Source organism: Mustela putorius, unplaced genomic scaffold (assembly GCF_011764305.1).
Source record: "Mustela putorius furo isolate JIRA1106 unplaced genomic scaffold, ASM1176430v1.1 tig00000592_pilon_pilon_pilon, whole genome shotgun sequence".
Lineage (NCBI taxonomy): Eukaryota > Metazoa > Chordata > Mammalia > Carnivora > Mustelidae > Mustela > Mustela putorius.
In genome coordinates this window covers 9945589-9967062 of record NW_025421426.1, presented here as the reverse complement: position 1 = coordinate 9967062, position 21474 = coordinate 9945589, and the positions used below count along the sequence as shown (strand labels likewise).

Here is a 21474-nt window from a genome sequence, read left to right as displayed (position 1 = left end):
CGGAAGGCAGAGGCTTAACCCACTGAGCCACCCAGACACCCAAAGAATCTGACTCTTGATTTTGGCTTAGGTCATGATCTCTCAGGATTGAACCCCAAGTCCGGCTCCACACTCAGCAACGGGGAGCCTGCTTACGATTCTCTCCCTCTCCCTAAGCCCCTCCCCCTGCCTGTGTTTTCTCTCTCTCTCTCTCTCTCAAAATAAATTCACAAACATTTTAATGCTACTTATATTTCATTTGGCTATAAATTGGTGAAATATGTTTATATTTCTGTTTTCCATAGAAGCTCATTTCGGTGTCTTAGTTTTGGACTATTATAAATAATGCCATAATGAATATCTTTATACATTAACTTCATGCACAACTTGGACTCTTGTCTTAGAATCAGGTATTATGAGGGACTCGTGGGCGGCTCAGTCAGTTAAGTGTCTGCATTTGGCTCAGGTCACAATCCCAGGGTCCTGGGATCAAGCCCTGCATTGGGCTCCTTGCTCAGAAGGAAACCTGCTTTTCCCTCTGCCTCTGCTGCTCCCCCTGCTTGTGCTCTTACGCGTTCTCGCTCTCTCCCTCTTTCTCAAATAAATAAAATCTTAAAAAGAAGTCCGTTATTATGAGCTTAGTTGCTCAAGGATATGATAAAAGTTGAGGTTTCTTGGTGCATCTGAGGAAATCACTCCCCAGAGAGGCTCTGGCGAGCTTATACTATCATTAGCAGTCTGATAATGACCATTTTCTGATGCAGTTTCCAACTCTAAGGATTTATTTCCTGGTTGCTATTGACTTTCAAGAGCAGAGAGCAAGAATTCAAATGTTGAAGAAAAGTGAAATTGTGTGCTTGTGCTGTGGCTCGGGGGGCTCCCCTGACTATAGCCTAAAATCGCTTTGGAATCCCTCTTCCCCAAGAGGGTGAGGATGGAGAATGTTGGCTGCATTGGTGTTTTCCTTGAGCTTTGCGCTTGGCACACTTCCCTCTCTGAGCCAGGAGGCTCAGCTCCCTGCACAGGGCAGCCTGTAGGGAAAGGGCAGGAGCCAAAGCCCCAGGGTGTCTATTCCAGCTGGAAGCTGGCCTTTTAGATGAAGCCTGTGACTCCATCCCACAGTGGCAGATCCTAGAGAGAGCAGACGAGAATATCACAGCAGTCTGTGGGGGACAGAGTCCTTTTCCAGCAGTCCTAACAAGTCCCTTTATTGGCCACACAGAGAGGGAGAGAGAGATGGAGGGTAGATAGATAGGTAGACAGACAGAAATTTGAGAAATATTTATTTGTATGTATGTATGTATTTGACAGAGAGATCACAAGTAGGCAGAAAGGCAGGCAGAGAGAGGGGGGAAGCAGGCTCCCCGCCAAGCAGAGAGCCCAATGTGGGGCTCCATTCCAGGACCCTGGGATCATGACCTGAGCTGAAGGCAGAGGCTTTAACCTACTGAGCCACCCAGGCACCCGAGACATATTTATTGATCACATAGTCTTTGCCAGGCACTGTCTTGAGCTCTGAGCATGTTGGCTCTGCTGCCCGGAAGAGGCCTTTTGGTCTGGCTGGTGAAATCCCTGTTCTCATGGAACCAACACTCTGGAAAAGAACTAAAGAGACAGGGCTTGGGGAAATGGTGTGGCCTGCCCGGGGGTCTGTCCCCTGCCCTCGGCCACCTGGGCCTAAGAGCCCAAGGGGTCCACCCAGGACCTTCCTGAGTCATGGTTATAAACTCGCCTCACTGACTGCAAGCAGTCTTGTGGCAGTTTAAATGAGGACCAGAAAGTGTAGAATGATTTCGTAACTTTTCTCTTTATTATTGCCGTTCGAATCATCAGAAATGTTATTGTTAACTCCTGTTACTGCAGCAGGCCAGTTCCCTGTTCGGAGGCTCTGAGCCATTTCCCAAGAGGGAGAGTGCAGAAGTAAAACTTATGTGACCTGCAGAAGGAACCCCTTCTGGGACTTCAGAGAGTTTGGTTTTTGCTGTGTTGTTTTTTGCTGAGAAGACAAAGCACTAGGGCAACGTCTCTCCAGGCAGCCCGGAAAGGTAGTCTGAGCACGCCCTCTGCTGGAGCCTGGGGGGATTGCCTTGGGCTCTAGCCTGCCTTTATTTTGCAGATGGGGTAACAGGCCCAGGGAGGCGCAGGGCATTCTTGGAATGCCCCAGATGTATTCTTGGTTATCTCTTCTGAGCTAGGTGTTGTGGGGAGGTGTGAGGCCAGCCCTCCACGCTGGCAACCTGACCTTTCTCCTCTCTCTCTCTCTCACACAGACACACACACCCCTTACTGAGCCCCACCCCACCCCAGGCACCTCTGCCAACGTCAGTCACCTAACACCGTACAAAAGCGCCACACAGTAACTTGGGCTGAAAAGAACAAAGATAGTCTTAGAAATAAAAGTTCCCCTTAGTTACAAAAAAAAAAAAAACCACGCTTGATAAGGTTTCTTTCCTTGTATCTGCTCTTTTCCACAGAAACTAGCTTCTGTCCTAGGTGTTGTTTTGCAATTAACAGTTTATCTCAGAAACCTTGGTGTGTCAGTATACCTGGTGTCATCTGACTGCCTTCAGAAAATCCGTTTCTTAAATGTTCATGTCCCCCCTAGCAGATGGACATTTGTTTACGTAATAGCAATATTGACCGTTAGCAAGGGTGCAGATCGACAGACAACCTTACATGCTGCAAGTGGGAATATAAATGGGCATAGTACAGAATTTAAGAAGGTTTTTTCCCCCCTCGTTTTTTGTCATCATAATCCCTACGCTAATTCGCGAAGGCAACTTGGAAATGTGTCTCGAGGGTGTGGCTCAAAAATCACCCCATCCTTCTCTTTAGCGCAGCGATTCTACTTCTAGAGAGTTACTCTGAGAACTAGAGCGAGGCACAGACTTACATGAAGACCTGGTGCTGTCTGTGATGGTAGAAAATTGGAAATACCTCCATATTCATTTCTAGGAGGCTGCTCAAATCGTGGTACATCCAAGTATATGTGTACAAAACTCATCTAGAGGGAAACTTCATGACATGTTCTAGAGTTCTACAAAGTAGGCTATAAAATACAATGTGTAGTACGATTCCTCCAGTGTTTTCATATATATATATGGCTCTTTATATGTGTGGCTCTTTTTGGTCTCTAGGCTATATTATCTACCAGCAGAGCTCTTCATTCTCTCTGTAGAAGTAACTTCTAATTTCCTGTTTTTCTTCCCCAGACCCTCCCCCATCTGAGTTCCAGCCCCCTCCCTCCATGTACCTTCTCAGCAGCTCCCCTCACAGGGCTCACAGGCATCTCCAAGTCCGTGTGGTCAAATAGAACTCTTAATCTTCCCCGCCCGTCAGGCCCCAAGGATGCCTCCTCTGCTGTCCGTCTCAGGCAGCCACATGTCCACTCAGTCGGCTCAGAAAGCTCACTTCCCCACCAGTCAGGTACCAGGTCCTGCTGATCTAACCTCCAAGTCACATCTAGAATCTGCACCACCGCCTCCTTCCTCTGCTGACCATCTTCTCACACCTCACCTGCAGGAGCCCACAACTTGCCCCCTTCTGGGCCCTGCTCAACCCAGATGCCAGAGTCTTCCTTGAAAACGCAGCTCTGATCTTTTGGGACCTGCAGCCAGTTGCAGATGTGACCCGGGCTCTGCCAGGTCGGCAGCACCCTGGGCGTCCCTGCCCCTCGCCCAGCACACTCCAGCCTGGAGCTCTTCTGGGTCTCGCATCTCCTCCTACCCTTCCCGCGCTCTTCCCCTCCACTCGTCTAGATAACACCTGTTCTTCCTTGGAGCTCACCTAAAATGTTGCTTCCCGATCCCCAGCCTTGGTCAGACCCTGGTAAGTCACTCCAGCACCCTGCCTTCTCCCTGGAAGCCCTGAGCCCCCTCGTAGTTCCGCGGGTGACTTAGGTAATTCGCTACGGCCGCCAGCTGGCTGGTTGGCTCCATGGGGGCAGACGCTGTGACGGGCTTGTTCACGGCCACATCTCACCAGTGCTAGACGCGCATCAGTAACTTTAGAGGAAAGACAACGGCTGTTCTTTAAACTGTTGTCAGTGGTTTCCTGGGTGTGAAAAGATGGGTGATTTATTTTGTTCTTCGTATTTTTCTTGGCTGTTCTGTCTTCAGTGATTGAGGCAAAAACTGTCATTTTGTCAAAAGATGTCTGTGCTGGGCCCAGAGCGGAGTCTTCCCTGCGGGCTGCGCCTGGCCTCACGGGTCCTCCTGCCCCTGTCCCCACAGGTCTGAGGAGCGATGCGACAGGCATGATGGAGGTTGAGTCCTCCTACTCGGACTTCATTTCCTGTGACCGGACAGGTCGTCGGAACGCAGTCCCTGACATCCAGGGGGACTCTGAGGCCGTGAGCGTGAGGAAGCTGGCTGGAGACATGGGCGAGCTGACACTCGAGGGGGCAGGTCAGAACGCATGGGTCTTCATTCTTCTGGGCTCCGGGGCCGCCCGCCAAGTCCTCGACTGCCCACGTTAAGTCAGGCCCCAGTCTCATGGTCCGTGGCCAAGGGGCCAACCAGTTTCTAGGCTGGAGGGCCCTAGTGTGTCAGGCCCTAGGACTCTCGGCGTCCAGCCTCCTCCCTTTTCCTCACCGCCCTCTCCATCCACAGGTCCTATCCATTCTCTTCCCAGACACGTCGCAGGGCCATCTACTTCCCTGCGTCCCCACCAGCCAGCCTGTGGCCAGCAGGACTCAAACTGTCCCGTTCCATCATGTCTCTGCGGCAAGGCCCCTGTCACACCGACCGTGAAGCACCCTACTGTGTGACCAGGCCCTGCCCTCCCTCTTGGATCTCAGCGGGGGCCCCTTTGTCCTCACCTTCTGTCCTCCAGCCATACCCACCATGGATCTCTTTCTGTCAAGGCACAAGCCTGTCCTGTTCAGAGCCTCCTGGGTCATGGTCTCCTCTGCTAGAACCTTCCCACCCAGTCCTATGGCTGAATTCCTACCAGGTGCTCAGAGGGGCCCGCCCTGACAGTGAAGTTTTCATGTGTTGGAATGTGAGCTCCAGGGGAGCAGGTGCTTGGAAACTACGGGCTGCAGGAGTGAGTTGGAGGGGGAAATAGCAGCCACCAACCCCCCATCGTGCCTGGGGCAGCCCCCCTTCCCTTCCTGTCCTAATGGGCTCGCCTCTGCTCCGTCCACCGGTCAGCCCTGGGGCCTTGCTCTGGGCAGCCTTCCCTCACCCTCGTGCACTGCGCAGAACCCTCTCCTCCCTGTCCCCATAATTCCTCAAAGGCAAGGTCTGTGTCACATCACCTCCCACAGCTGACTGCAACTCTAGGGCTCCATGGGTCTCCCACAGAGCTGTCCTGGAGAGCCACCATCTGCCCCCCACCGCCCTCCCTTGTAGTCTCTAGCTTAGAGCCCTTGGTGTGCATTGGCCAGAAGTGACCCCGAGTACAGAACAGACTGTGGGGACATGGACTCAACGCGCTCCTGTTCTAGACAGACCAACAGGCCCAAGAAGCTGGGTGGGTTGCTCAGGGTCAGCAGCAAGTGAACACAGAACGGCACCCTGTGCAAGGAAGACACCACACACCCTGCCCTGCTCCGGGGGTCTGTCCGCCCTCCCTGTCCCACGGCCCAACCTCCTGCCAGCTCGCTCAGCCCGCCGCCACGGACCCGGCCAGAGGAAAGCACATCTGCTTCTAGCGGCCCCCGACGGACCTTAACACGCTGCTCCCTGAGGCTGGTTCTTCCTGCTTTCCCCTCCCTCCTCAGAGACCCGGACCCTGACCACCTGCCCCTCAAGCAGGAGGTGGCCCCTCTCCTCCTGGCCACCTCCACAGCCCCACTTCGCACAGCACCCCTCTGGGCTGGGGGCTTCTCCGCCCTGGATCTTTGTCTTGTGCCCTGGGACATGGCACTTGGCAGTAGGGACAGGTTGCCTAGTCAATGGCTGCTCACGGCCCAGCGTGCCTGCCCCCGCCACGGGCTGTGCTGCCACAGGGCTTGCTCTGAGCTTCTGCAGCCTTCTCCTCGACTCTGGGAACCTGTTCCACCCCCTCTGCCTCAGCAGTGGTGGCCACTCCGTGGACCCTGGCCCTTCAAATACCTGTTTCCTCTAATTTGGAATCCCTGAGTGTCTGGGTCCTCTGGGTCTAGGACACTAGCCTGCCGGGGTGGCCTTTAAAAAGGGGACCCGAGGAAGGAACAGTGGTCCTTGCAAGGAGGTGAAGCACTCATGCTGCAGTCGTAGGCTGGCCCAGCCACGGAACCTTCCAGGGGGCCCTGCCATGAGCGGCTTCCACAGGCAGGCCTGGCGGCTGTGCTCAGTCCCCCAGGTTCGCTGAGGGAGGGGGCCTACAGAGATTCGGACCCCGCAGGCCTGGCTGAGAATCTGATTGCTTAAAACAGCCCAGGAGATGGAGACCTGGCCGTATGGATGGGGAGGCCGGGCCTTGGCCTATCCTGAAGGACAGGGGCCAAGTCTGGGGCCTGCTGGTGTTTGTTAACCCTCCCTTAGCTCATCCTACCTTTCCTGATCCCTCCGCATGTGGAGAGCGCAAACATTTCCTTACTTTGCCTAATAATGAGAAACAACAGACAGGATGGGAAGAATGGAGTACACTCCCCACCAGCACAGTGACCACAAAGCATTTCAAGTGTGTCCTGAAACTGGCCCCAAGGGGGTCCCAAGGGTAGTGGTTGGTAAAGTAAGTGTTCAAGAACCTTCTCCCTGGGGCACCTGGGTGGCTCAGTCAGTTAACTGTCAGCTTAGGTCATGACCTCAAGGTCATGAGATCAGCCTCACCTCAGGCTCCACACTGGGCCTGGAGCCGGCTTCAGATTCTGTCCCCCTTCCTCTCCTGCCCTGCTCACTCTTGTGCTCATTCTTTTAAAAAAAACAAACACAAAACCAACCTTCTCCCCTGGCCAAGAGAGAGCTGGGACTGGCCGAGAGGAATTGTGACCATGGGCAAAGACCTTCCCACGTGCCAGATGACCACCTGTGGGCCTTGCACTCCCGTCACATACAGGTGCAAGTGTGCAAAGGCTCAGAGAGAGGAAATAAATTGCCTGAGGTCCCACAGCAAGGAAAGGGTAGAGCAGAAATTACTAGGGAATCTGATGAGAAAGTTCTGCTTGCCAGGGCAAGAAGCTCAGGGTCAAATAGAACATCACGAGCTAGAAAATTTGCCCAAAGTGCAGAATAGTTTGTCAGGCTTCTGGAAGTCTAGAAGGACCCTCTGGGCCCAAGCTTCTGCTACAGGTACCACCCCAGGATAGGGGGTCATGGGTGGGCCAAGGTGAGGCCCGTCTGGTAAGGACGGGGCAGAGTGAAACCGCCGTGGGCTCTGCCCCAGCCACACCCTCCTTCTCCCCAGGGCACCTGCTCCCGGCTGGGGCTTCATCTTTGCCCTTTCCTCTTGGAGAACCTGCACAGACTTCTCAAACGTCGCTCAGCAGCAGCCCTTCACTGGATGCTAAAGCTTACAGCCGTCATCTGTGCTCCTGGCCTCTCACGGACCGTAATCATACTAGTAGCACCGCACGCAAGTTCTTTGTAAACATTAACATGTTAGAGGCCAGGTTAAAGGTCCCTTTGGTCACTGCCACCCCAATCTAGCTCGTGTCCTGTGCCCCAGGGCTCTACTATTACCACTTTGGGCCCTTCCAAGTAGCCTTCTGTGCTTTATGTTTGTGTGTATGTTCCTTTTCTCTCCTCTCCAGAAGGACAGACAGAGGCGGGCGCCCCAGACAAGGCAGCCAGCAGCCAGCCCGAGAGCAGTGATGGGACCACCTCGTCTTGAGTCTGACCTTGCCCATGGAGGATGGAAAAGAGACCTGCTGTCCTTGCCTGGACTGGGAGCCCTGGCACTGGCCTGGCAGCCTCTTCTCTGAGCCCCGGTCCCAGGCAGGCCAGGCCAGAGTGAAAAGGCATCCCCAGAGGCCACCGCGGCCCCTTCCCCGGGAAGGCCCTCCACCTGCACCCTGAGGCTCCCCTCGCCCACCACCTCCTCACTGTGCCCAGGTACACTTCCGGGACCCCGCAGCTGTGGGGCATTATTTATTCAGTGGGTGCCTGAGCAGCCCCCCCAAGAACGCACCTCCAGAGGTGGCCTGGGCAGCAACCCCAGCCCAGCTCTGCCCCACTGCCCCCCCCAAGCCCAACCTTCTGGGTCAAGATCTTCATATCCCTTTTTTAAAAAACACTTTTAAACTTTTTAAAAACTTTAAACTTTTTTTCAGCAGAGGGGGCGGGAGCTGTGTTTGGGTTTTTTGGAAGGCATTATAAGTTAAACTGACCGTCTGTGCGGCTCTGCGTCCCCTCATGGAGCTCTGCAGATCCATTTCTAGGCAAGGGTTTTGTGCTCAAAACTGTCTGATCAACTCTTTGCCCTTTCTACCGAGAAATAAGTGACACCTAGGACCCAGGAAATAAATGCTGATGATTTGTGTGACTGGTTTATGATTATTTCTTCTTTAAACAGCAAAAGCAGGGGTGGGCCTGGTTTCCCCAAGTCCACGGTTAGCTGGGATCTGTCAGTGCCCCGGGCTTCCGTGCAAGGAAGTACCTGAGAAGAGGCTGGTCTTCACAGAGGCTGGGACCCTCCTTGGCTGATCAGTCTTCCACTCTCCCGCCTGCCACCCCAGTCCACAGCTCACCCAGACGGGCAGGCCCAGCCCTTAAAACCTACAGTGGCAGGGCGCAAAGAGGGAGCAGTTAAGCAGATTCACTCTTCAAGAGAAGCCTGGTTTCTTCTGGAGGGAGGGCAGACTGGGGTCCCTTCTTTGCCCCCAGCATTAGAAGCCCCGGTGTCCCCCTCGACACCCCACCCCACGCCCGCCCCAGGATCTCAGGACCCCGCAGCTGGGCCGGTTGCCTGAGTCTGGGAACCCAGAGGCTCCTTCCATTCTCACTCTGCCCTAGACCATGGCGCTGCATAGTACCAGCCATTGGCTGCTTTATTGAGCACCAGATTTTCAGCACGAGTCACCATAGGAGGAAGGTTTCAGTCAACCGGAGTCTGGCCTGTAGGCAGAGACGCGGCATGCCGAGGTATTGGTGTGTGTAGAAACAGGCACACGGGCTTCAGGAGCAGCCGTAGCTGACTAGGCCAGTCTTCCTTGAAGGAGTCAAGGTAAGTGTCGTTGCAGCCTCACAGTGCTGGGGAGGCTCCGTCCACAGGTGAGGGCTTGGAGAGGCAGCCACGATGTCTTCAGGGATGCGGCTCTGCTTGCCACATCAGAGACACAGAAAGGTTAGCGGCCGCTAGTACCCAGGACTTCAGAGCCAGAGAGGAACCCCCTTCTGCAGAGCGGGAGACTGAGGCTTAGAGCAAGGGAATGCTTTGCCAAAGCCACATCAGAAGGAAGGAGCAGAACAGAGCTAGAACCTGGGCCCAGCTCCTCTGCCCTTGGCTTTAGGCGACCATGGAGATGACCCAGGTCGCCAAGATCTTTGGGACTGGGCTTCAGAAAGTCTCCCCCAAGACCAGCCTGAAGATGGCACTATACAGAAGGTAAGCCAGTCTAGTAGGAGGCCATCAGCCTCAGCCCTGGAACCAGGGAGGCCTCACGTATCCTGAGCACCTCCCCAGAGGGTAAGGAAGGGCTTCTTGTAGGAAATCCCACAGAGGCAGGTCAAGAGCCCAGAAGCCCAGCCAGGAACACACCTGCAGCGGCCGAAGGTGGCATCCCATAGGCTTTATAGAGCAGGTCAAGAAGCTGCTGCTTCTCATCTTCCGGGAGGAAACTGGACTTCGCCGCGTTGATGTTCTAGAAGGGCCAGCATGGCAAATAATGTGAAACCAGAGAGCATGGAAGAAAGCCTTGACAGTCTAGTGATGCGCCATCCTCTTCAATGAGCATGGCCAGTGATTAAGCTCACAGTGGGGAAGGACAGGTCCCATGTCACCTGGCAGCAAGTGCCAGAGCACAGACCATGGGTTTCAGTGCTCTTAAAGTGCCATGACATGACACAGGGATGAGAGAAGGAAGCTGGAGAAACTGGAGACCAGGCAGGATATGTGGGGCCAGGGAGATTCCCGCAGGGACAGATCTGGGCTATCAGCCCCTAAAATTAAGGGCTCAGCCTGGGATCTATGAATGGCTGGAAAAGTGCGTGCAGAATTTTATAGCCGAGCACACCGTTCTGGGAAGAGAGGTGACAGCTTTTAATGGATTCTTTGCAGGCACTCGACCCAAGCAAAGGCTGAAAAACCTGGTCCTTGATCAGTGTGCCAGCCCGAGAACTTATCCCTAGAAGGCACCTAACTCTAGGACCAGCGTGGGTTGGCCTGGTGAGGCAAACACTTCATCTCCAGAGGTCCTGGGGCCTAAGACCTGAAGGCCTCACACACTCCCAGGGCCAAGAGTCAAGGCCACCAGAGTGCACGCCCACTCACCAGTCTCTTGAACTCCTCTTCGGTGAAACCCATGCTCTGTTTGGTCATCTGGTAATCCGTTTCCAGGGTGGACTTGAAGATGAGTGGGTCGTCTGTGTTGAGTGAGTAGTTAGCCTCGTCCTGTTTGAACCTGGATGCAGGGGTGAGGGGGAGAGGGAAGAGCCGCCTGTACTCTTACGTGAACAGTGCCTGCCGCCAAGAGCCCGCAGCCCCCTACGACCTGGAAGAGCCGCTCGCCGTACAGGGGAAGGAAGTTGGGAGAACTCAGGGGACCTGTCCGACAGCACAGAACTAGCATCTCCAGACTTGAGCCCACCCAGGCGGGCCAGAGCCGGGCAAAGGCAGAAGAGGAACAGGTAGAGCGGAGGCCTAGGGAGGCCGAACAAGCAGCATGCCCCCCAGCTACGACCCTCTCCAGCCTTCGCCTTCACTGCCAATGTTCTGGGAGGGTCGTCCGCGCCCCCTTCACCCTTAATCCCACTAAGATCGACTTTTCAACCACCCGCCAGGGAAAGGGGTCCTGGCACCCCAGATCCCCGTCGCCTTACACCCGCAAGGCTTCCCCTGGCTCTTTACTCCGCTTCTGTAGAGTGTTACACTGTTGACTATTCTTAAAACCCTTTTTCTTGATTTCTCGGACCAGTCTCTTCTATCTGTCCCTTCAGTGTCACTGTCCCGGGTTCTCTCCTCAGCCCTCTGGTACCACCATCTCCTGAGGCTGTTGCTTCAACCATCGAATCTGGGCGGCTGATTCGCACACCCGCCTCCAGCCCACAGGCTGTGTGCCCATGTGCCTCCAAGAACCTCCCCGTGGACACTCTGCTGGTACCACGCACTCCCCTGTCCTGAAGCAGACCTCAGGACCTCCTTGTAAGAAGAACATCAGAGCCCATGATCCTGCCGTTAAGCTTGGCCTGACCGTGGTCGCCCCCTGTTCTTGCCGCCTTCTCCTGTGTCAGGAAAGGGTGGTTTTGCCCTCCTGAGGCCTGATGCGGCTCCCAGGGCCCAGTCACAGAACAGCGGGAGGAAGGACCAAGGCCTCTAGTTAGATGCTAGGTTAGGAGCAGGCACCACGTGACCTGGAGAGCCGCCTCTCCCAGATGCCCAGGAGGCAGGGTCTAGAGTGTGGAAGCCCCCCTCCCCCTCAGGGCAGCAGGGTGTTCTGCCATGACTGCTCCATGAGAGGAGCAGAACTTCTGCTATTTAGGACCTGGGCTCCCTCAGTCATGTCACAGCACACTGAGCTTTGCCCTCATCTTACAGATGAGGACAGTAGCACGTGCTTCCCAAGGACTCGATGCGATTTCCTAGCAAGAGGCCCCGCCTGGGCCAGGACCCAGTCCCTCCACTTCCTTCCCACCCTCGGCTTTCCTGGTACAAAACTGAATGGGCCCCGGGGACCGGGCCTCACCGAACCACTGGGTGCTCCGTGTCCGACTTCCAGGCGCCTGTGAGGTAGCTGGACCAGGGGCACACCTGGAAGAGCAGGTGGATGGCTGGTCCACGTGTCCCCCCGCCAAGCCACGCCACCCCCCACCCCACCTCGTAAGCCCCTCGGGCTGGAGCCACACCGGCCTCCCGGCCGCCGAGTCCCATGACTTCCATCCGGCCACCTCTGCCGGCGGGCGGCTCTGAGGCCCACGGCCCACTCCTGCCGTGCTGGCCTGGCTCCTGGCCCTCCCGGTGCCCTCCCGGTGCCCTCCCGGTGCCCTCCGGGCTTCCCGGCTGTCCTCCCACCGCCTGGCCGCCCACCTCGAAGTGCATGTTCTCCTGCAGCAGCCTGGCGTAAAGGGCCCCGTCCTCCAGCGTGTGGTAGCCGTGGCCCAGCCTCTCCGTCTTGAGCGTGTCCACAGCCTGCAGAGAAGCGGAGTGGAGCCCAGGATGGTGGGGGGGGCGGGGGGGAAGCGGGCGGAAGGCCCCCAGGCCGGCCCCACCTCCTCACCTCTCTCACCACGTCCGCGGAGCCCACCTCCCCTGCGTGCACGGTGCGGTGAATGCCGCTCCTCACAGCCTCCTGCAGGGGTGACAGGCGGTCAGGGCCGGCCTGGGGGAGGCCCCCGCGGGCCCAGCCCCTGCCACACGCCAGCTCCCCGTTTCGGCAGGCTCAAACCAGGCCCTTCTTCAGTTAGCTGACCTGCTTCAGGACGGGGAAGCCGGGGTTTCTGTTTGTGTGATCCTAACTTAAGCCACGGCTGCCATTTACTAGACGGTGACCGTGGGTCAGTCACCGTATGAAAGGGCTCAGCCACGTTACCTCATCTCCACAAATACCCTAATACCTGTTTTACAAGAGGAGAAACAGGCCCAGAAAGTAACAGGACGGTGATCGGAAAGGAAGAAGGGAGCCAGGCTCTGAGACGGGGCAGTGAGACTCCAGAGCTCTGGCCCCAGAACCCACGCTCCAGGCCCGGGATGGAGTGCGTCGTCGTGAGGCTTTGAATGTTCGCTCCAACTCGGTCATCCCAACAGATGGAACAGCAGCCCCAAGAAGGGACAGTCTCACCCAAGGTCACACGGCAAATGACAGGCAGAAACAGGCTCTCACACAGGAGTGCTCACACTGGGTGGGAGCTTCTGCTTATACAAATTCCCAGTTTCTAGCACCCCCGAGACCCCGCCACGGCGCACTGGAGGGAGCATGGAGGTGGCCTCAGCCTCCCCTGTCCACGTGACCCCCTCCCTCCTCCTGTGGCTTCCCCGGTGCCAGCCCCTCCCTGCCTCCTTCCCCGGGGCCCTACCTCGAAGGCCTTCATGTGTCCCGGGAAGAGGCTGCTTCCCTGGATGGTCTCATCTCCAGCCAGGTCCACGGCCACCACAGACTGGTGCCGGTATTTCTTACACAGCTCCACCACCTCCGGGGACCAGCCTGTGGGCAACACGCCTCTGTTGGTGGCACCGAGAAGTCCCTCTGCTCCCCGTCCCCCAGCCCAAGCCTAGCTCTTCACCGCCTCACGGTGCCACGGCCTAACCCCATTTGGCAGAGGAGGAGACAGAGGCTCCCCGCGATTTCACAGAGAAGCCCAGAACCACACTTGTACTGCTGACCTGTTCTGGCCTCTTAACTAACCAAGTCCTCACGAGGAGTTTAAAAATGACCAGTCGCGGGGCGCCTGGGTGGCTCAGTGGGTCAAAGCCTCTGCCTTCAGCTCGGGTCATGGTCCCAGGGTCCTGGGATCGAGCCCCACATCGGGCTCTCTGCTCAGCGGGGAGCCTGCTTCCTCCTCTCTCTCTGTCTGCCTCTCTGCCTACTTGTGATCTCTGTCTGTCATATAAATAAATAAAATATTAAAAAAAAAAAATGACCAGTCGCAGGCTCTGGAGCCAGAGAGCTGTGTGTGCACGTGTGCGCCCGACGCTGTCCCGACCGAGGGGCAGCAGGCCGCCCCTCTCTCAGCCTCAGCCCCACGCCCAGCAGAGGAGGCTCAGCGACGGCAGCCCAGCCCCACAGGCTGCCACGGGGACCGCGGAAGCCCACGCAAGTCCCTCTCCACTTGCGGGCCCGTCGGCGGGCGGGAAGCCCTTGGCTCGCACTGCCCGCTGGAGCAGAGACTGAGCAGAGACCGTCACCGGCCGTGACGCAGCTGCGGTCCGAGGAGGTGGAGGGATGTGTCCAAAGTCACACCGTGGGGCTCTGCACACCATGGAAGCCGGAGCTCTAGACACCTGACCAGCGTCCCTCACGAGGGAGACCCTTGGAGGCCCTAGACAGCAGACCTGTCTGTCCACAAGTCTTGTGGCCCACACAGGACGAGGCCTGGCCCCCAGGGTCTCAAGGGAGGACTGTGGGCTCATCAGAACCTGGCTTAGATGGTTTTTTCCTATTATTCAGGTTCCTCTGGTTTTTTGCTTCCTAAATGCAGGTCACGTGGCTGGCAGGCCCAGTCTGGCCAGGGAGGAGGGTCTCTCTGCTGCCAGGAGGTCTGAGCCTGCCCACGGTAGTAGGCTCTAGTGACTGCAAGAAGCCCCGAGGTCCTGCCAATGGGCTCCACAAATACCATGGGGTGGGGGCATGTGGGGACCAGATGTGGCTCCAGTGCCAGGCTTTGGGTGGGAGGCGGGAGGGTGTGTCAGGGCAGTGGCCAGGGGCGGGGCTGAGGGGTACTCACAGGGCTGGTGCCGCATACAGCACAAGATGGACCGCACCTTCACCCCGAAGTCTCGCTCTCCCTTCTGCAGGCTCTTGCTCACCAAGGCCACCACCTCATCCGGGGTGAGGTCGCCCCTGTGTGCGGAGAGGAGCAGCGATGGGCCAGAGATAAAGGAAGGTCTGAAGGATAGCCCTGGGACAGGGACATGGCGGGGGTTTGGGGGAAGAGAAAGACGGTTCTTAGAGAAGCAGCTCCAGCCGCTGCGAACCCACGGGCTCTGGGGAAAGACCTGGCCCCCAGCCCTGGCACAACCCCCCACTTCATGCTTGCGTGGGCACTTCCAGACTGGAAGGTGTGTGGGGTGATGAGTTCAGGCACAGTCCTCCCCCACGGACGGGGGTGATGCTAAGCCTGCCAGGTCTGATTCCCACACATCCACAGCTGTCAGAGTCCTGGCTGGAAGGGGGCGAGGAATTCGGCTGATGGCACTCAGAGCTCTCTGGGGTCCAGACAGTGGGCAGGAATAGGCCACACTCGCGTCAGTGACAAGGTTAGAACAGGACACATAGAAGCCTCTAGACAAGGGAGTTACTATTCCTAGATTGTGGGCCTGTGTCCGGGGCAGGGAAACATAGGCAGACACTTTTACCAAAGGTCAAAAAATTTTTAAAATTAGCCCAGGTGAGGGCTAGGAACCATGTCTCTTGCAAAAGAGTTAAACCCATCTTTCTGAGGCCACAGACAGGACCAGGGAGAAAGAGTAGGTCCAGGGCTCCCACGAGTCGGGCCACCCCAGCAGGTGTCACTTACTCGGGCTGGTTCCAGGGGATTGGCTGCACTTTGGAATTAGCCAGCAGGTGCGGGCTGTAGCGTACCTCCACGTACACCACGCCCTCCTCGGCCTTCATCTCCACGAACTCATAGGCAATCCTTTGAATGGCTTCCCGGCAGCCCCTGGGAAGGGAAGAGAGGGGTTGGGGACAACCTTCCCCAAGTCTCTTGGGAGCTCCAGGAGCAACAGGGCTGTTCCCAACCCGTGGCAGCTCAAACCCACTTCTGGCCCCCAGCCCCAAGTTCTGGTAGCTGTCGGAGAAGATCCTAGAAACAAGGCAGGGCCTGTCAGTTCTACCTCCAAACTACATGCCATTTCTTGTCCCCTCCACCCAGGTTCTAACCACCTCCTAAATAGATCTCCAAGTCTACAGGCTTGCCCCTCCAACTCCGTTTTCCACACAGCAGCTAGAGCAGTCTTTTTAACATGTGAATCAAACATGCGCCCCTCCACTCTGAACCCTCATGGCTTCCACAAGGCCTGCAGACTCGGGCCCCTGTCACTCTCTCCAGACCTTCCTTCTCACTCATTCTATGACGCCACCAGAGCCGCCTTTCTGTCCCAGCTACAGTCAGGCCTGTTCCCAGGTCGGGGCCTCCATGCTCACAGATCCCCCAGCCGGCAGGGCTCTTCCCCGAGACCGTCCTACTCAGAGCGCCCATCCCTGACCACCTGGCCTCCGAAGGGCTCCTCTGCCGTTCTCTACCTGTTCCCCTGGGATTGGCCAGTGATTTACCCCCACTTGGCGTGATTCTCTCATTACTTATCGGTCAATTTCCATCTCTCCTACTAGAATGTAGACTCCATGAGACAGGGGTCTTTCCCTCAATCGTGTCATGGCTGGGACCCCTCAGGACGGAGCCCAGGATGTCATGGCCACTCAGATGTTTGCTGGCTCATGGGCGCAGGTCAGCAGGGGAGAGAAACGAGAGAACACGGGCACCACACACAAAGACAAGTAGGACTGCACCAGACACAAAAGCATACAGCAAGGGGAGCCTTCAACAGAGTGAAAAGACAACTACAGAGTGAAAGAAAATCCCTGCAGATCCAATCTGACAAGGGGCTAACGCCCAAGGAACTTCCAGCCCCCAATAGCAAAAATACCAGATCATCAGATTAAAAATGGGCAAAGGACCTGAATAAACATTTCTCAACAGGCGTACGAATGGCCAACAGCTTCATGGAAAGGTGCATTTCCCTGGCGATTAGCATCACTGATCACCAGGGAAATGCAAATCGGAACCACGAGGACAGATCACCCCACACCTGTTAGTGTGCTACAGTCACCAAGTGTCGCTGAGGACAGACGGGAACAGGGACCCCTTGTACGTGCTGGCAGGAATGCAAATTGGTGCAGCCACCGTGGAGAACAGCGAGCAGTCTCCTCAAGAAACGTTGTAAAAAGTTACCATACGATCCCGAAGTCCTACTTCCAGATCTTTATCCAAAGGAAATGAAGTCAGTATCTCAGATATCTGTACCACATCGTTCACTGCCGTATTATCCACAACAGCCAAGACGGGGCTACAACCTAAAGGTCCGTCAACAGATGAATGGATAAAGAAAATGTCACACACACACACACACACACACACACACACACAGAACGATCATTCAGCCTCAAGGGAATTCTGCCATTTGCAGCACGGATGAACCTGGAGGACGTCACTCTAAGTGAGATCAACCAGACGCAGAAAAACAAATCCTGCGCCATCTCACTTGCACGTGGAATCTAAAATAGCCCAACTCATAAAAGCAGAAAGTAGAACATAGTCGGGGCAGCTTGAACAGGGGAACGGGGAAGTGGGAGATGTCGGTCAAAAGGTACAAAGTTTCAGTTCTACAAGTGGAGTTTGGTTCTGGAGATGGGATGTGCAGCATGGGGATTACAGTTAACAATACTGTAGCATTCTGGGCGCCTGGGTGGCAGTCGTTAAGTTTGGATTTAAGGTCTTTAAAGAAGTAATTAAGTTAAAATGAGGCCTTTAGGGGGGCGCCTGGGTGGCTCAGTGGGTTAAAGCCACTGCCTTCGGCTCAGGTCATGATCTCAGGGTCCTGGGATCAAGCTCCACATTGGGCTCTCTGCTCAGCAGGGAGCCTGCTTCCTCCTCTCTCTCTCTGCCTGCCTTTCTGCCTACTAGTGATCTCTCTCTGTGTCAAGTAAATAAATAAAAATTAAAAAAAAATACGGTAGTATATACTTGAGATTTGCTAGGAGGGTAAATCATTAAGTGTTCTCACACACACACACATACACACACACACACATGTGCAGCCAAAGCTGACGGTAATTATCTGCAGTGATGGATATGTTAACTTGGCTGGACTGTGGTGATCGTTTCACAGCATACATGTATATCAAAACACCTTAAACACATAATTTCTACTTATCAATTCTACCCCAATAAAACTAAAATGAGAGGGGAAAGGACACAGACGGACAAATCCAGAGGGTACCCTGGGGTGGGGGAGAAACCTGGGACTCCTGAATCCTGGTTCCCACACTTACCTGTTACAGGCCTCCGGTTAGTCCCCCGACACTTACAGCAAATGTTACTGTGCGGACAAAGATGCTGAACTTCCTGAAACTCACTTAGGCCAGTGCTCCAAGTCAGAGAGACAGACCCTTTAAGTATTTTAGTTGTTGAGTGTTGGCTCTAGAAGTAAGGCACACATCAACCTGCCAGGGCCACTCTAAGTGGTACCAAGTGACCATGAGCTGGGCCTGGCTGGAAGTTTCCACCTTGAAGGGTGAATACAGAATGGTCACCCGAATGTGGGGTGTGTGTACAAAGGGCCTTAGGGAAACTGGCCATGCCCAGGAGAAGGGTCACTGGAAGCACCATGCTTTTGAGGATAAGAATGAGCAGCTGTTGTCTTCCCTGGCCTGGATCTGGGACCTCAGGCCTGCTGCAGGGGAGCCGGCCTCCCAGGAAGAGGGTGCCCAACCTCCCCCAGAGCGGTGGCACACATTCACTGCACAGTGACCAGCACTAGGGAAACAAGGTAGACAAAATCCCTGCCCTCTCGGAGCCTACAGTTAAGCATGAGAGACAGGTAAGTAAGTATAACACACAATCTACAGTAGGTGAGGTGTGAAATGGTCTATGGAGACACATAAAGCAGGGGAGGGGACTACGAGTTTCATTGGAACCATCAGGGAAGGCCTCACTGAAAAAGGAACACTTGAGCAGGCCTGAGAAGGAGGTGAGGAAGCTAGCCACAGGGCATCTACAGGGAAGAGCATTCCAGGCAGAGGGAACAGCATGCACAGAGGACCCGAGGTTGGGAATGTGTTTGTTGCCCCAGGTGCCACAGGAGGCCCACGCTGTGGGAGAGAAGTGAGCAGAAGGATAAGGGCAGAAGATAAGGGCTCTCATCAGACACCTGTCTGATGGTGGATGGTGGCAAGGGCACGGTATGGACATCAGTCTTACGGGCAGAGCCCCAAAGGCCAAGCATCTCAGAAGGAGATGATGCCAAACAGCCTGGTCATCTTGGGCCTTCAAGGAGCTGGGCATCTTCTGTCTTGTGGCCAGAGAGACAGAAGCTGCCTTGGAGGTGACATGGGAGAGGTGCCTCAGCCCGTACAGAAGCCCCAGCCATGTGTATGTTCTGGGGAGGGGGTGTCCGGGGAGATAGGACCGGTGTCTCCAGGGAGGTGTGTGCGTGTGCGTGTGTGTCTCTGCTTACCAGGGCCAGGGATGGGGACAGGCGGTGTTTTCCAGGCTGACTCCAAAAGCTTCTAGCAAGCAGCCTTGACACACATCTTCCTTCCACAGAACTCCTCCTACCTGTCCTGCCACTTATCCAGCCAAGGGCCTCCATCTGCCTCGCAGACCTTCACCAGTCATCCAACAACCCCTACTTGGCATATGCTCCAAACCTTCCCTCCGGTCTAGCCCTCCGGACTACATTACACCTTCTCTATCCCAAAGCCTGGGCCATGCTTCCTCCTCCAGGCAGCCTTCCCTAACTGCTCCCTGTCCATTTGCCTCGTCCCCTTCCTGAGTTCTGGCAGCAGACGGCAGAGGCCTGCCTCGTGTCAGGAAGCTCAAGGTGGCCTCCAGGTGGGATCTGGGCCTCACCCCTTCCAGCTGTGTGGTCCTGGGCAAGCGGCTACCCTCCCCTGAGCATTAGTTTCCTCCTCTGCAAACGAGGAGTGTGTCCACCTGGTGGGACCATCGACAACTATGAAACTACAGTTCTGAGTGCTGTACGCATAGTCTTCCAGACCTAAGATGGAAGGAACAAAAGGGACTAGAAAAACAGCTGTGTCTGGCTGTCCATAAAGGTAGCAATCGTCTTCATGGCAAGGGGGAGCTTGGTGAGGAAAGTTCTATGTCCATTCTAAACTCCAGCCCCAGGAGGTAGACAGGATCACAAGCCCCATGGTCTGGATGAGGGAACAGAGGCCCAGAGAGGGTAAATTTGCCCATGGTCACTGTTATTTCGTGAAAGATTCAGGTACTAGGATGCCAGTTTTTGACCTCATACTCTCACTTTCCTGTAGAAGTTGAAGAACTTTCTAGATATTATGCCCACTTTCCAGAAGGGAAAATCAAGGCCTGGAGAGAGTCACACAAGTACACACAAGGATAAGCTGCAGAACTGGGGCTTCCGAGCACCTTCTCCCACCCCGCAGTGGGAGGCGCGGGCAGCAGGTGGCAGGCATAGCCAGGGCAGGGCGGGGCTGGGGGGCTGACTCACGCGATGGCGGGCATGTAGTAGTTAAACTTGGCCAGGAAGCCCGGGAGGCTGAGCGGCTTGTCCATGCCGATGATGTCCCGCAGCTCCTCTGCTGTCTCCGCGGGGAGGGCAATCCCCCTCTTCCTGGGAACAAAACAGTGAGGACAGTGGGCTGCAAACTCCTCCCGGGGACCAGAGCAGGAAAGCTGGGGACCTCTTCCTCCAACTCCTCCCATTGAACAGATAGGAAAACAGAGGCCTGGGGCATATAGAACTCAGGCTGGAATCCTTCCAGCACCCCTCCCCCCACCAAGTCCCCAAGGTCATGACCAGCCAGGGAATCTCAAGGGGGACACGGGGGGTTGAAGTCTGTACGCATACATGTACATGCGCATGCTCACATGCACACATGCACGCCCCTGGTGCCTGGGAACCGGGCAGCTGCTAGGGCAAGACCACAGTTTCCTCCTCAGCCCCGGAGTGGGTAGAGCCAGCTGGTCCCCAGCCAGGTCAGAGGTTATCAGGGCCATAACTGCAGCACCACAATGCCCGGGGCAGGGGCCGGACTTCCCACCTCCACCCTCCATCCGGCTGGCCTGCGCATGGGAGAGGCCTGCCCAGCCCGTGAGCTGGGAGAGGGTCCAGCGGAGACTCCCAGGAATGGGTGCACTGGCCCCCTCCCTCCGAGCATCTCCCCTCTCCGCCTACAGACCCCAGCATGGGGCCTGCCCACAGCCGCCCCTCTGCCCAGGGCCTCCTCCTCCCTGCCAGGGTCAGCCAGGGTGAGCCAGGCCTGCCTCCCCTACCACAGCTCTCAGGTCACCCCGGCCTCAGTTTTCCCACTTTGAAGACGAACAGGCAAAGAACACCAGACATCCAAGAAATGCTTCCGCCACGAAGGGACAAGGCAGGAGACAGGAGGAAATGCCGAGGAAACAACACAGGGAACAGAAGAAAACTTAAAACCCTTACAGCGGAGCATCTCCGGGACCGGAGAAGAGCTTCCTCCCCGGAAACAAGACACCCCTCTCAGTAAGGGGACCCTGAGAGGAAGAGAGAGCTTCTGCAAATCTAAATGAATATGGGCCGGTCATCAGGATGTAATAAAATGAATGGAAAATACAGTGGAGAAACTCCTCCAGCAAGTAGAACAAAAGAAGATTTAAAAAAAAAAAAAAAAGAGGAGCAAACAATTATGGAAATGAGGTGATTAAATCTGGTTCAAGCATCGCATTATCCGCAAAGCAAGAACAGAGGATGGGGCGGGGGGGGTTGCCAGGGACACTGGGGGACCTCGGTCCCTAAAATACTATGATGCTTCCTGACATAAATGCATGTCCCCCGAGCCCCTGACACAGGCGCTCCTCCCCTGCTGGGGGTCCCAATCCTTAGGAGTGCCCCCGCAGCGTGCAGTCAGCCCCCTTCCCCACAACACGTGCTTGGTCCTCTGGACACGCTATGTGTGAGGCCCCTAGAGTCTTCCTCCAGCTCCCTCGACCCCCGCTTCCTGGTGGGGCCCTTCCTCCT

At 55.8% G+C, this 21474-nt stretch overlaps 2 protein-coding genes across 3 annotated transcripts in view; one reads left to right on the top strand and one right to left on the bottom strand.

Moving 5' to 3' along the window:
- The window catches only part of PKIG (cAMP-dependent protein kinase inhibitor gamma), a 95944-nt gene extending 87556 nt beyond the window's left edge, over positions 1–8388 (top strand). For both annotated transcript variants that reach the window (XM_045082171.1, XM_013053273.2), the window contains exons 3-4: positions 4212–4385; positions 7658–8388. In XM_045082171.1, coding sequence (XP_044938106.1) covers positions 4235–4385; positions 7658–7737 — 231 coding nt within the window. In that variant the 5' untranslated portion in view covers positions 4212–4234 and the 3' untranslated portion in view covers positions 7738–8388. The remainder of the gene's footprint in view (positions 1–4211; positions 4386–7657) is intronic.
- A 480-nt stretch (positions 8389–8868) lies between these two features.
- ADA (adenosine deaminase) overlaps positions 8869–21474 on the bottom strand; it is a 27203-nt gene continuing 14597 nt past the window's right edge. Inside the window, exons 3-12 of the mRNA XM_004746384.3 lie at positions 19969–20091; positions 15234–15377; positions 14442–14557; positions 13074–13201; positions 12278–12349; positions 12088–12189; positions 11747–11811; positions 10336–10465; positions 9604–9706; positions 8869–9161 (exon numbers count right to left, since the gene is read on the bottom strand). Of these exons, the coding sequence (XP_004746441.1) occupies positions 9148–9161; positions 9604–9706; positions 10336–10465; positions 11747–11811; positions 12088–12189; positions 12278–12349; positions 13074–13201; positions 14442–14557; positions 15234–15377; positions 19969–20091 (997 nt within the window). The 3' untranslated portion in view covers positions 8869–9147. The remainder of the gene's footprint in view (positions 9162–9603; positions 9707–10335; positions 10466–11746; positions 11812–12087; positions 12190–12277; positions 12350–13073; positions 13202–14441; positions 14558–15233; positions 15378–19968; positions 20092–21474) is intronic.